The following is a 13,402-nucleotide window of genomic DNA, read 5'->3' on the forward strand; positions in this document are numbered from 1 at the left end:
ATTTGGGTTAAAACTGTGATGAGTCGCACGTGTGATTGCGTACATTCGCACGCACCCTACCCTTTCACATTAGTTCCAAAGTCATTTTCACCAACCAAATGCGACATCTCCAACACTCCTTTCTGTGATCCTATTAGCGTCAGATTTGACAAAGTAAGGCCAATTATATTTCCTAACCTTAATCATTTCTGACCCCAAAAAAAAAAACCTGAATCATTATTTATTGGAATAAACCTATTTTATCAAAAACCTTAATTCCTTAGCTGACAAATTAACTCATTAACTGAAATCAACAACAATTCAGTATAAACTTAAATGAACCATAGTATATACAATTATACATAGATAAAGTAAAACACAAAATATAGTATTCGAAACTGTTGTTCCTTCCCCATCATGACATCTGTATATACCACAACAACAAATAAGGCTACGTTACATGTACCTTAAAAAAATCTTGTCTGTATTGTATATACTTATTTCTATGGACGATCGAGTAATGCATAATTTTTGTTTAGATCATCAGACTAATGATAAAGTACTGATGACGGGTACATATACGAGTAACGCAAAATTTCCTTGAATATTTTCGAAAAAATATTTTAAATAAAAATGGCTTTATAATTTTCTAAAACTGAAAGATAAGTAAAAATCGGACTGGGCAAGTTTTGGCTATTAGAAAATTTTTAAAAATGTAAAAGTCTTTAAAAGTCCAAACGGCTACTAATACAAATGTCTTGCCACTAAACCTTCTTGGTAATTTGTTAGAATTAATAAGAATTATATATATATATATATGTACATGTGTATTTAACAAAAAAAGAAATGAATATAATTTACTATTGTGGGAGAAAGGTGTGAGAAGGTTATATATAGGTGGGTGAGCTTTGGTAGGCTTTTGACAAAACTTGCAAGCTGTTGAGATTTTCCATCCTCAATAACTTTAGTTTTCCATCTCTCTCCCATCTCTCTACTCTCTTCTTCACATCCCCATATTACATAATATATAAAACACACATTATATATAGATTTAATATTTAAATGGGGAGGCAGCCATGCTGCGACAAGCTAGGGGTGAAGAAAGGGCCGTGGACGGCAGAGGAAGACAAGAAGCTCATAAACTTCATACTCACCAACGGCCATTGTTGCTGGCGTGCTTTGCCAAAACTGGCCGGTCTCCGCCGCTGCGGAAAGAGCTGCCGCCTACGGTGGACTAACTATCTCCGGCCTGACTTGAAGAGAGGCCTTCTCTCTAATGATGAAGAACAACTTGTCATTGATCTTCATGCTCATCTCGGCAATAAGTAAGCGTAATCATATATTAATTCCATATATAGACTCTATTTTTTCTTCTAATTCTTACGTAATGATTTGTGTCATATATCTATGAACGGAAGCTTTTTATGTTAAAATTCAAATTTTAACGTTGTAGCAAAAACTAGAGACTTAAGATAAACACTGGTTTGGACTTTGAAACGTGTATGTTTTTCGTAAAATACAAAGTCAAATGCATGTTATCCAACATGTTTAGTTTATGTATGTGTTATGTAAATTATGCCAAATAATAAATTAGATAGTTCCAAACAAGATGGTCAAATAAGTAGAATAATTTTTAGATTTGCATTTATTTTTCATTGAAATCAACTTCAAGACAAAGTAACGTCCTTTGCTTCCAAAGATAATGTTAACTTCATTTGTCAATCTTCTTGTGTTTATATTTCAGAAACATATCCACCAACACTTTATTAAATATTATATATTCTTGTGATTAATTTGTTTTTTTTTTAACCATTGTTTCTGTATTATAGGTGGTCTAAGATAGCTTCAAGATTACCTGGACGAACAGATAACGAAATAAAAAACCATTGGAATACTCACATCAAGAAAAAACTTCTTAAGATGGGAATCGACCCTGCGACCCATCAACCTCTAAACCAAGAACCTTGTAATACCGATAACTCCAAAACCATCTCATCGAATCCAGATGATGTCTCACTGGAACCAAAGACAACCAGCACAAAAACTTTAGAAATAAGTGGCACGACAACAATAGAGGACGAAAGCAGTAGCACGGTTACTGATCAAAACAGTTCGATGGACAATGAAAATCATATACTTGACAACATCTATAATGATGATGAGTTGTTTAGTTATTTATGGTCCGACGAAACTACTAAAGCTGAGGGCTCGTGGGGTGACAGTAATTATGGCGCCGTGGGTGGAACATTATGTGACAACAATATGTTCGGCACCGTTGCAGATTTTCCAATATGGTCACCCGAAGGAATCAACGACAAGGATTGGATGTTTCTCGACTATTGCCAAGACTTTGGCGTTCATGATTTTGGGTTTTGACTGTATTGCTATTGACATAGTGGCAACTCTATGGAGATGAGTCACAAGCATTAATTTATATACATATAAGTAGTGTACACTATATGTGTATAATATACACACACGCATACAAATCATAAATATATATGTAGTAGCATAAGAAAACCATGTAAAGCAGTAAGGGTGCAACGTGGTCTTCAAGTATTGTTAATTAGGGTATGGTGTAGGGGTTCGTCAAAGTCAAGAAAATACAAGTTTATTTAAATTTCTTTGGTTTTGTATTGTAAATTATTCACATAATGCCAAAAGGCTAAGAATGAAAATAATGTGAAGTTTTACGCTATCAATTAAGGGTGTGATTGGAAACACGTACAAGTGCGTATTTGAAGACTTTTTTACTTAGAGGCTTGGCTCCTTTTTTTTCTGGTTTATCATCATTGACCATGTATATATCTATTAATTTTCAACCATTTAAGATTTTATTGATGTGCAAAGACGATATGAGCCAAATCAATTTTACAAATAAGTATGAATATAGTATGTGGTCTGAATTAAAATAGCGATTGTAGTCAAGTCAATTGTTGGTTTTGATAGTGAGTATAATTTTTGTTGATAATGTCAATGTATACTACCACAGAAGTCCGAATTTACATATATTTATACAACGTATGAAAGTAACCCATGATCATCTAAGACCCATTGGTCTTGCCGTAAAACAGTTTGGATTTTCATATTGTTTTCAAATATGTCCCCGAACAGAAAATTCCTACCAATTTGATGAAAATAATATGAAATTTACCTTGTTGACGGTTACATTGATTTTCTTCTTTCTAAATGATCTTTTTTTTTTTCTTTTCTAAATGATCGTTTATTTTCGTTGTTGGCCAATATTTCTATTCATCATCAATTTTTGTATTCAATCACCCTTTTTGGATTTGAACTCAAGACTATGAGACACAACACAACTAATGTAAAATAGTAAACTAGATATGATCTGAGTTTTGCAGAGAGTTAGAGAAGCAAACTGTTTATTCAGAGATACCCAAACTCAATTCTCTTCTTTGTATAATAAATACTATCAATTAAGTTAAATAGTATCTTAATTGTTTGTAGAATCAACTTCATAGTTTTTAGCCTTTTCTGTCAAACCCATTTGAAATTAGATGATAGTAGTACTAGCTACGACTACGAAGTTAAATGTGAATGTAACAAACCGTCAACACTGGACTTATATTTTGGTCTCGACAACTTTGTCAACGAGCCTATAAACAAAGAGTTCAAATTTCTCCTTCTTCTTCACATTAAATTCCCTTGAAAAATTAATTCCATGCAAGAATTCGATTCATAAAATATACTATATAGTCAATACTAAGTGTAGAGTGGACCCTTGTTTAATAGAATTATTGGAAGTGTCGTATGAATTTTCGGATAACACCAATACCAAGTGTACCCAATCTTATTCTTAATCAAATTACAAGTTACAACTTAAAAATAAACAACTACACTTGTATTCTTTTAGGACCGTGGTCTTTGACAGACCCACCTGCCAAATTCCGCAAAATATCTTTATTGGTGGGTATGAATGGAGTAAGTTAATCCATTTTAATACCCTTACAACTTACAAGTGACGAGGTAGAGCTGATCCACTTAACACCCTTAGAAGGGAAGGGCCAAAATGCAGTCATCCCACCAATTTGGAGGAATCTTGACAGCATCCAAGACATTACTAAACAACCTTCTGTTAAACTGAGCTCATAGAATTCAAAACAAATATGGGTGCACACGACAAAGTTACTATCACCATTTGTGGCCTGAGCCCATTAAAGCAAAACGGTTTGCTTTGTAAATCTTCCAATGTAAAATTCTAAAAGAACAATTCCCATCTGATGTTCCGACCAAGTATTCAAAACACAGGAAGTGAAAAACGAAAAAAAAGATGTAAATTACTAAAGAAGGGAACATAGTTTAGCTTCTATTCAAGTTCTTCTCTGCAACGAAAACATAAAACGAAAAAGATTCTCCAACATATCTCTCAGCTCACGCAATTAAACACAGTAATGGCAAAGAGAATAAAACTAGTTATTTTGTTTACTTGGGACCTCCTCCAAATTTGCCCATCATCTTTGCAATCACCGGAGCCACCTTGGGATTCGCCTGATGCTTCGCTAGATTCGCAGGGTTCTTCATCACTGTTAAAACATTCAAACAATGTTCAAGACTCAAACATACTCAAAACATTAGGGTAGTAACATCAACAACAACATTTAAGTCGAGTCATACCATCTTGAAGAGCAGCCATGACTTCTGGATCGCTAAATGCCGTCATGAGCTCAGGATCCTGCTCACAAATATCATCAAACCAATCTCACAAATTCAATACCTTCTATGACAATATACGTAGCTTCATGAAGTATAGATTTTGGTCATTCACAAATAGTCACACTTACGTTCAAAATTTTGCTGAAGTCCATACCACCCGGCATACCGCCTGCACCTGGCATACCACCACCCATTCCTGGCATACCACCGCCCATTCCTGCTGGCATACCACCACCCATTCCTGGCATACCACCACCCATTCCTGCTGGCATTCCACCGCCCATTCCTGCCGGCATACCTCCTGGGAAACCACCGGGCATACCACCCATACCTCCTGGGAAACCACCGGGCATACCACCCATACCTCCTGGGAATCCTCCAGGCATACCTCCAGGGAATCCACCGGGCATACCTCCTGGGAAACCACCTCCTGATGGTCTGCTTGATGATGACTGTTCTTCTTTCTTAGCTTTATCATAGGCAGCCTTGCAGAAAAAGAGACATGGATAAGCCCCAAAGGATCTAAAACAAATACTAACACTAATGTTATCAAAAGACTACTCTGATCGACTACATGGTCAACGAAGCTACCTGTGCTTCAGCACGGCGACGTAGCCTATCACGCTCAGCCTTTTTGTCCTCTCTTTCCTTGCGTAATCTGTCATACTTTCTACGGTGTTCCTCAAGCTTATGAGCATTAGGTTCAACCTGAAAATATGAAGAAAAGTTTGTAACTGAATCATGCTAATGCATTGTTTATGAATCCAAACAGAAAAAGAAAAAATAAACAGACAATCCCGTGCATACCTTCTTGAGCACAGCACTAATTTCCTCATCATAGTCTATCGTAGAAGCAAGGTGAAGGTCTTTCGCAGCCTCTGCCCATTCTCCAAGCATGGCACGAGCCATTCCCCGTGATTTGTATCCCTTGGCAGAATCAGGATTAATCTGCGATCTCAAACGCAAAAAGATTCAATACCATCACTAGAACACAAAAATGGCGGAGAAATGATAGAACACTCTACCTCCAATGCAGCGTTTGCATCTCGAATAGCAGCGTTTGGCTTCTTCAACTTAATGTAGACGCTAGCTGAAACACATAGATAAATCATCAGGTACATAAACCCATCTGATGGAAGTTATAATGTACAAAACACAGCTTGTACTCACCCCTGTTTCCATACATAATAGCTGAAGTCGGATTCAAAGTAATTGCCTGAGTTAAATGCTCAATTGCTTCATCAAAATTTCCTTCAGAAAGGGCCTCCATGGCTTTGCCCTTAGCTTCTTGAGCAGCTTCACGATTCTCATCAGTCACCTCCACTGATGAATCCCCCATCTGTATTAAAAACCAAGAGAGTCAAGAGATATATAAAAACTGAGAGAAATTAGTAAACCAAAAGCTGAGGTTTTTGCTTCTGTTCAGCCATCACCATACCTTCTGAGGAGGATCATTATCAGGTTCAACAGTGTCTCCTTCAAGCTCAACATCAGATTCAATAATCTCATCTTCCTCTTCTTCTTCCTCCACTTTAGGTTTCAGTTCTTCAGTTTCCTCCATATCATCATCACTCTCTTCAACTACGAAACTCCTCTGTTAAACAAAAAAAAACAATCAAATCAAAAACAAACTCTTCAACAGAACACAAACACATTCAATTTACATCAAACATTAACAATGGTATAATACCGCTTTAGTGTCTTTGTCTTCTTGAGGTATCTTAGCACCAAGACTGAAATCATATAAATTCCAAAACAAATTAGCCTCACACAGATCAAAGGTAAACACTTTTCACCAAATCCAAGAGATTAAAACTAAAGACAGGGACTTTCATATACAAGAGGGTAAAGGGTTTAACAAATTCCACCTCCACAACAGATTAAAGCGAGAGATCAGAGCATATACACTTTATACAAACATGGACTCAAATCAAAGATCAATACTTTACTGAATCTACTAAATTCTAAACCAATACAAATACAGATGAAAACTAAAGGCATAAGAAAGAAAAACGATTAGATCGAAGCAAACGAGGAAGTACCTCTCGAGGTAGTCGCGGAAGAAGGAGAGGGAAGGAGTAGAGAGAAGGGAAGGGTCAGACTTGCATTGGTCGATGAAGTCCTTGAGCTCGCTAAGCTTCGTTGCATCCATCTTTTTTTTTGTGAGAAACTTGCTTCCGATCTGCGAAAGAAAGATACAAAGAGTGTTTGTTTAGGTCTTTGAGTGTTAAAAAGTCTCGACTTTTTCTTTATAAGTCTCTCGTTGCTTTCGATTTCGAGAGAGAGGTTTGGGGGAAAAAAGGGAAGTGAGAGAATAAAGAAGGGTTTCTTCTAGTATCTTCTTCTCTTTCTTATGTTTACGGATAAGCATCGCCTGATTTGGACCGGCTATTGCTTTTATTGTTTCCGGAAGGGATAAAACAAAATTGAACCAAACCAAACAGAACCGAACCAAAAAGTTAATCAATCTGGTTTAAACCATTTCACTATTCTTCAAAATCACGTTTGCTTTTACGTGCTTTGGTTAATGTTAGTTTTGGTTTAGATTAAATTCAATTTGGTTCTAGTTAGAAAAATCAGGGCCGGCTCAAAAATTTATTGGGCCTGGTGCTATAATTAAATATTTGTAGGCTAAATATGTAACATTTGAAAACTTTGGACCCTTTTTGACAATTATTCGATATTTTAGGACCTTCAAATGCAAAGAAAAAATTGTTAAAAAGTTGGGACCCGGTGCGGTTGCACACTCCAAGAGCCGGGCCTGAGAAAAATATAACTTTAAAATATAAAATAATTTATACTACAACTACTGTATCATACAGTCTGTATGTATTTAACATATGAAAAGTAAAAAAGAAAAAAATTTCCAAATTTGTTTCATTTTTAAATCTTTAAATTGTACAATTGAATAGCTATTTTATTTACCAGAAGATATGTTTTTTTTTCTTTAAAAGTTCCTATTTTTTGTTGGAAGCATTTGTTGTTCTTTAAAGTTTTTTAGTCACCTTTTTATTCATTTAATCATGTTGAATTTGCTTTTAAATGATTGAACAAAATTATACTCCCTCTGTTTCATAATAAGTGTCATTTTAACACTTTGCACACAAATTAATAAAACATATTAAAATATCTTTTATACCCTTAAAAATAAAATTGACTCTTGATATTCTTCAATGAATATGAAGTTAAAATTATAAATTTATGCTTAATTTTACATTGAAAATCTAAAATGACACTTATTTTGAAACAAAAAAATCAGGCTAGAATGACACTCTTTGTGAAACAGAGGAAGTACTATCTTCCAACCGATTGAAGACTTCAATCTATATTTGAAGTTGAACTATCAATATAATTAAATAAAAGTTTAAATTCAATAATAAGATTCATAATTTCATATATTCACAAAAATTCACACCTCATTTTTCTAGTTGGGTGTTTCGGTGGCCATTATAAGTCCACAAAATATAATTACGAAAAAATAAGGTTAACTCAAAATAGACAATATATGATAAACAAAAACGGTTAGTCAAAAATCTAATATTTATGGAAAAAATAATTATGAAATTAATTATAAAATCAAAATTACCCTATATTTTTGGAAATGGTTTAAAGTTTAAAGTTTGCTTCCATAATAATCAAAAAAATTTAAATCGAAAATTATATATATATATATATATATATATATTATTTGGGAGCACACTTAGGGATACCAAAAAAAAAAAGCATGACATATATTCATGTTGCCAAACAGGTTCAATTACTTATATAATTAAAAATAAAAGAATAAACAATATATGGTAAACAAAAACTGTTAGTAAAAAATCTAATATTTATGGAAATAATAATTACAAAATTAATTATAAAATAAAAATTTCCCTATATTTTTGGAAATGGTTTAAAGTTTAAAGTTTGCTTCCATAAAAATCAAAGAATTTAAATCAAAAATTATATATATATATATATATATATATATGTGTGTAAATATATTTGATTTGATTTTAAATTGTGAGATATTTACAGAAATAACAAATCAATTTAATACAATTAAATAGAAACAAATAATCATATATCTATAATATTAATTAAGGAGCACATTTAGAGATACAAAAAAAAACAAAAAGCATGACATATATCCACCAGTTAAACAAACAATCAGAAAGTTTCATTTAAAATAATTAATTACAAAGTTATATTTTAAATCTGTAATTTTTATGAATGCAACCTTTACAACTTTGAATTTTTTTTTACTACTTCTACATGATCAAATTGAATTGCATATACTGTTTTGACTCATTATTTTTTTATTTTTCTTTTATATTTACCAAACTAATAATAATATTAGTTTTTATATATTTTTAACTTCATTTTATTTTATCAATACTTATTATAATGAACTTCTATAATTATGGCTCCTAAAGACTTTGGGTTGAATTAAATTAGACAAATTTATGTTTTCTGTCAAAATTTATATATTATAGGTCTTCTCACTATTTTTAATAAATTATCTAATATAAACAATTTAAACAAAGTGAAGTGACCTTAGTGCAGTGGCATGAGGTAAGTCCATTTGTAGAAGGCACCATCACACTCGGGATCGAGTCCCGGCTCATACGAATGTAGGAATTTGGCTAATGGGCCGGCAGTTGTGGCCCAATGGTTGACAAAAAAACAATTTAAACAAATTATAAAAAAAAAAACTGCACAAAAATGCGGGTTGGTCCATAGGTTTACTTCACATAAATTAACCCCAAATAATTTTAGTTTTACTAATACATAATTGTAAAAAAAAAAAAAGAAGTGAAGTGACCTTAGTGCAGTGGCAGGAGGTAAGTCCATTTGTAGAAGACACCATCACACTCGGGATCGAGTCCGGTTCCTACGAATATAGGAATTTGGCTAATGGGCCGGCAAGTTGTGGCCCAATGGTTGACAAAAAAAAAAGGAAGATCAGATACGAGATGGGAACAGGTAATCTAAAAATATATATATTATATAAACTATTTTTCATAGAAAAAAGAATAAGAAATAAATATATCAAGATGAGATTATAAAATTACGATAGTTAATTTATACTTTATTTGAATCCAAAATTTATGGTGAATCGGTTATTATTTCAAACGTTTATAAATTTGATGAAGGTAAACCAATATAAGTTTATGTTATAAATGTTATACCAAATAATTATATTTACATATAAAATGTTATGTGGATGTGAATCTTTTACCTACTTCCTTATTTGTTGGACTAAAATATACAATCTTAAATTGATAAAATATTATTAAAACTACGGTTATAAGATAAAAAAAGGGACATACCGTATATGGGATGAGACGGGTTCCAGAAACACATAAACGGATCTGTATACTATCTTTCTCTTACTATTTTTTAATGTACTTAAATCTAATCATTTTCTTTATAAGCCAAACTGAAAATAAATTAGTACAAAGTTAGATTATGAATGTTAATAACATTTTTAACATTCATAATTACAAATGTAACTCCGCATAATCCAAACTTAATTACAAACTTAGTTCTTTTAAAATTACCCCCGCACGTATGTGCGATTCCAATCCCAAGTTTGCTTTTAAATGATTGAACAAAATTATACTATCTTCCAACCGATTGAAGACTTCAATCTATAAATCTAATCATTTTCTTTATAAGCCAAACTGAAAATAAATTGGTACAAAGTTAGATTATGAATGTTAATAACATTTTTAACATTCATAATTACAAATGTAACTCCGCATAATCCAAACTTAATTACAAACTTAGTTCTTTTAAAATTACCCCCGCACGTATGTGCGGGTCCAATCCCTAGTTTGCTTTTAAATGATTGAACAAAATTATACTATCTTCCAACCGATTGAAGACTTCAATCTATATTTGAAGTTGAACTATCAATATAATTAAATAAAAGTTTAAATTCAATAATAAGATTCATAATTTCATATATTCACAAAATTCACACCTCATTTTTCTAGTTGGGTGTTTCGGTGGCCATTATAAGTCCGTCACTGAGGCCCAAAATATAATTACGAAAAAATAAGGTTAACACAAAATTAACGTTAGATGCAATCATATAAACGCATTGTTTTAAGTTGGAAAAACGGTTTTTGCATACCTGAACAATTAAAATATGTTGAATTCATACATCGAACTATTGACTGTGCTTAAACATACATGCAGTTTTAAAATATTTGAATTTCATACATAAGCTTTTGATTTTGTACCTAAATATACATAAACTTTTGATTTTGTGCCTAATTATATATAAATGTGTTTAATGAGTAACTCTGTTAGTTTGTCCGTTAAATCGCTACGACTTGGAGTCCACGTGTCCAAAAATAATGAAACAACGTTTTGGATTAAGTTGAAAAATTAAAAGTTTTCAACTGAGCTACATACCACTGAGCTACATAAGTTTTCCTAACAATCATAACAAATATATATATATATATATATATATATATAATAACAATGGTGGCCCATTATCTTCTCCCTAACCCTACTTCTTCCTCCTCTCGCCATTGTGGAGATGTGGCGGAACGTGTTGAGCGTAGCTGCCCAATTGAAGACAGCGAAGTCGTAATGAGCAAAGAGAGAATGGTGACGGAGCTTCGAACGGAGGAACCTGAGGAGAATTTGTGGAGTTAGGGTTTCGTGGTGACTGGTGAGGGAGATTGTTCTCAAGGAAATTGTCGAAATTGGAGTGCTTGGAAGATGGAGAGAGAGTAAGAGTCGGAGGAATTGAGGTCTAAACCCTATAAAATCTAGAACCAGAAACGCTTATGGTGAAGAAGATGTCGGATTAGGGGGAAGAAGATGGACCGTCATTGTGAAATATATATATATATATATATATATATATATTCGTTGCATTTAGTAAAAGTTTATGTAGCTCAGTGGTATTTAGCTTCCATTTGTATGTCAAAGGTCAAGGGTTTGATGGTAGCTTTAGCCATTTTGGTTCAATTTTAATTTTCCAACTTAATACAAAACGACGTCGTTTCATTATTTTTGGACAGGTGGAATCCATGTCATAGTGACTTAACAGAAAGATTAACAGAGTTACTCATTAAACACGTTTATGTATATTTTGGCACAAAATCAAAAGTTCATGTATGCAATTCAAATATTTTAAAACTGCATGTATGTTTAAGCACAGTCAATAGTCTGATGTATGAATTCATCATATTGTAATTATGCAGATATGTAAAAGCCGTTTTTCCGTTTTAAGTTCACAAGAGTTTATTTAATAAAAATGAAGAAGAAAAAATTACGTAAAAAAATAAATAACTATAAATTAGAACATAACGAAGACCAGACTTGCAATCAAGCCAAAAACAGCCATTGATGCAGCAATCTTGTTTGTTGCTCCTCCGTTGACCTCACTCTTGCTATTGTCTTTGCCATTGCTGGTGGAGCTGCTGTTACTGCTGCTGCTTCCGGTTTCTCCTCCTTTGACACAACAAAATTAATCAAAATTTATTAATTACTTTGAACGCACTTGTATTCTTATTTCAAATAGCATTATATAATGTAATCTGATCTCAAAACTCTGTGGGTTTGCAATCTCATCCCCCACACGTCACTCTTATCAAGTATCTTAATAGTTTTGTGACGTTGTTGGACGTGTATCATGTGTTTTAACTTTTAAGTATAATTTATTATAACGTTCCAATGTAAACATCTTAGGAATTGCATTCTACCTTATAGAAAATGATAATTATGTTCAACGTATAATGTAAATGCATAATTCGTGAAAGTCAAGTTGCAATTTCTAATGGATTTTTTGAATCACATTTTAACAAGAAAAAAAAAATTAAAATATATAGTAATGGTATATATATGCCTTTACCTACATAACTGAATAACATGCATAATTGTATATCATCATAAGAAAGAAAAAGAAAAATCGACATACCTTTACCTGTACCGTCGCAAGAGTATTTGTTGAAAACGCCACATTTAGTTGTGATTCCGGCGGAGTAAGGTCCGGTAATGTTCACAATCGTCGGGTTTGCAATGTAATTATCACAAAGGCAAGTGACTTGCGTTGTGGTTGCGGATTTGAGATCGTTGCAACATTCTTCCGTTGGTGTAACTCTAACGGTTCCAAAACACTTATCGAGCAAGTCAGGCATCACCGTGGCACATTCAGGAGTCATATTTGGAAACATCGGTGACACCGGCTCAGCTAACAGCGGAGCAATCGCAACCGCTAGAAACACAACCGCTGCAACCGATGAAATTTGGTTAGGGTAAGCCATTTGATTGTCTCTAAAACGTTTTTGTTTTTTTCTATTATTTCACTTTGTTTTTTGTATGTGACTTCTCAAAAACTTCATTCACGTATATATAGGAGTCGTGGCATGTATACATTATTGATTCATCAGTCAATGATTTCTCCTTTATTTTATTTTATTTTTATTTTTTTCATAATCCTTGTTTTATATATATGCATATAGTTGACCAAAAAACCTGCGACTTTCTTTCTCTACCCATGTTCCTCGAAAACTACCTGTTTTTTTGAGGATGAATATTATAATGTTATGATACATGTTCATGTTTAACTGGAGAGGAATGAAAATCAAATTATAATTATATAAAATGGAATGGAATGGAGTGGACGGCGATGACAACTCCAAGATATGTTTTCATTAATATAAACCAAGATTCTCACGATCATACAACTAATTATTAGTAATTTTTATCATGTATTATAATAAAACTGATAATTCATTGA

General features: G+C 32.9%; 3 protein-coding genes across 4 annotated transcripts; 1 reads left to right on the forward strand and 2 right to left on the reverse strand.

Moving 5' to 3' along the window:
* Positions 1-816: 816 nt before the first annotated feature.
* LOC104731239 (MYB-like transcription factor ODO1) lies at positions 817-2,681 on the forward strand. Its single transcript, XM_010450559.2, has 2 exons — positions 817-1,304; positions 1,809-2,681. The coding sequence occupies exons 1-2, from the start codon at positions 1,042-1,044 to the stop codon at positions 2,353-2,355; spliced, it is 810 nt and encodes a 269-aa protein (XP_010448861.1). The 5' UTR covers positions 817-1,041; the 3' UTR covers positions 2,356-2,681.
* Positions 2,682-4,252: 1,571 nt separating this feature from the next.
* On the reverse strand, positions 4,253-7,025 carry LOC104731240 (FAM10 family protein At4g22670). Its single transcript, XM_010450560.3, has 10 exons — positions 6,696-7,025; positions 6,344-6,386; positions 6,092-6,247; positions 5,824-5,992; positions 5,679-5,743; positions 5,461-5,601; positions 5,245-5,361; positions 4,782-5,138; positions 4,615-4,672; positions 4,253-4,523 (listed from the first exon to the last, which is right to left on the reverse strand). Exons 1-10 carry the CDS (start codon positions 6,803-6,805, stop codon positions 4,423-4,425), a joined length of 1,317 nt encoding a protein of 438 aa, XP_010448862.2. The 5' UTR covers positions 6,806-7,025; the 3' UTR covers positions 4,253-4,422.
* A 4,853-nt stretch (positions 7,026-11,878) lies between these two features.
* On the reverse strand, positions 11,879-12,998 carry LOC104731241 (non-specific lipid transfer protein GPI-anchored 28-like). Of its 2 annotated transcripts, none has more exons than XM_010450561.2 (2): positions 12,581-12,998; positions 11,879-12,114 (listed from the first exon to the last, which is right to left on the reverse strand). In XM_010450561.2, the coding sequence occupies exons 1-2, from the start codon at positions 12,924-12,926 to the stop codon at positions 11,960-11,962; spliced, it is 501 nt and encodes a 166-aa protein (XP_010448863.1). In that variant the 5' UTR covers positions 12,927-12,998; the 3' UTR covers positions 11,879-11,959. The 2 variants fall into 2 exon arrangements, with proteins under 2 accessions (XP_010448863.1, XP_010448864.1); XM_010450562.2 differs by having other exon boundaries at positions 12,587-12,986.
* Between the last annotated feature and the right edge of the window lie 404 nt (positions 12,999-13,402).

Source organism: Camelina sativa, chromosome 12 (genome assembly GCF_030686135.1).
Source record: "Camelina sativa cultivar CO46 ecotype springtype chromosome 12, ASM3068613v1".
Classification (NCBI taxonomy): domain Eukaryota; kingdom Viridiplantae; phylum Streptophyta; class Magnoliopsida; order Brassicales; family Brassicaceae; genus Camelina; species Camelina sativa.

Coding starts and splice junctions, on each gene's coding strand:
- LOC104731239 (XM_010450559.2), top strand. CDS start 1,042: ATGGGGAGGCAGCCATGCTGCGACAAGCTAGGGGTGAAGAAAGGGCCG. Junction 1,305..1,808: donor CATGCTCATCTCGGCAATAA/GTAAGCGTAATC, acceptor TCTGTATTATAG/GTGGTCTAAGATAGCTTCAA.
- LOC104731240 (XM_010450560.3), bottom strand. CDS start 6,805: ATGGATGCAACGAAGCTTAGCGAGCTCAAGGACTTCATCGACCAATGC. Junction 6,248..6,343: donor AAGACAAAGACACTAAAGCG/GTATTATACCAT, acceptor TTTGTTTAACAG/AGGAGTTTCGTAGTTGAAGA. Junction 5,362..5,460: donor TTAGTGCTGTGCTCAAGAAG/GTATGCACGGGA, acceptor TCATATTTTCAG/GTTGAACCTAATGCTCATAA.
- LOC104731241 (XM_010450561.2), bottom strand. CDS start 12,926: ATGGCTTACCCTAACCAAATTTCATCGGTTGCAGCGGTTGTGTTTCTA. Junction 12,115..12,580: donor TTGCGACGGTACAGGTAAAG/GTATGTCGATTT, acceptor GTTGTGTCAAAG/GAGGAGAAACCGGAAGCAGC.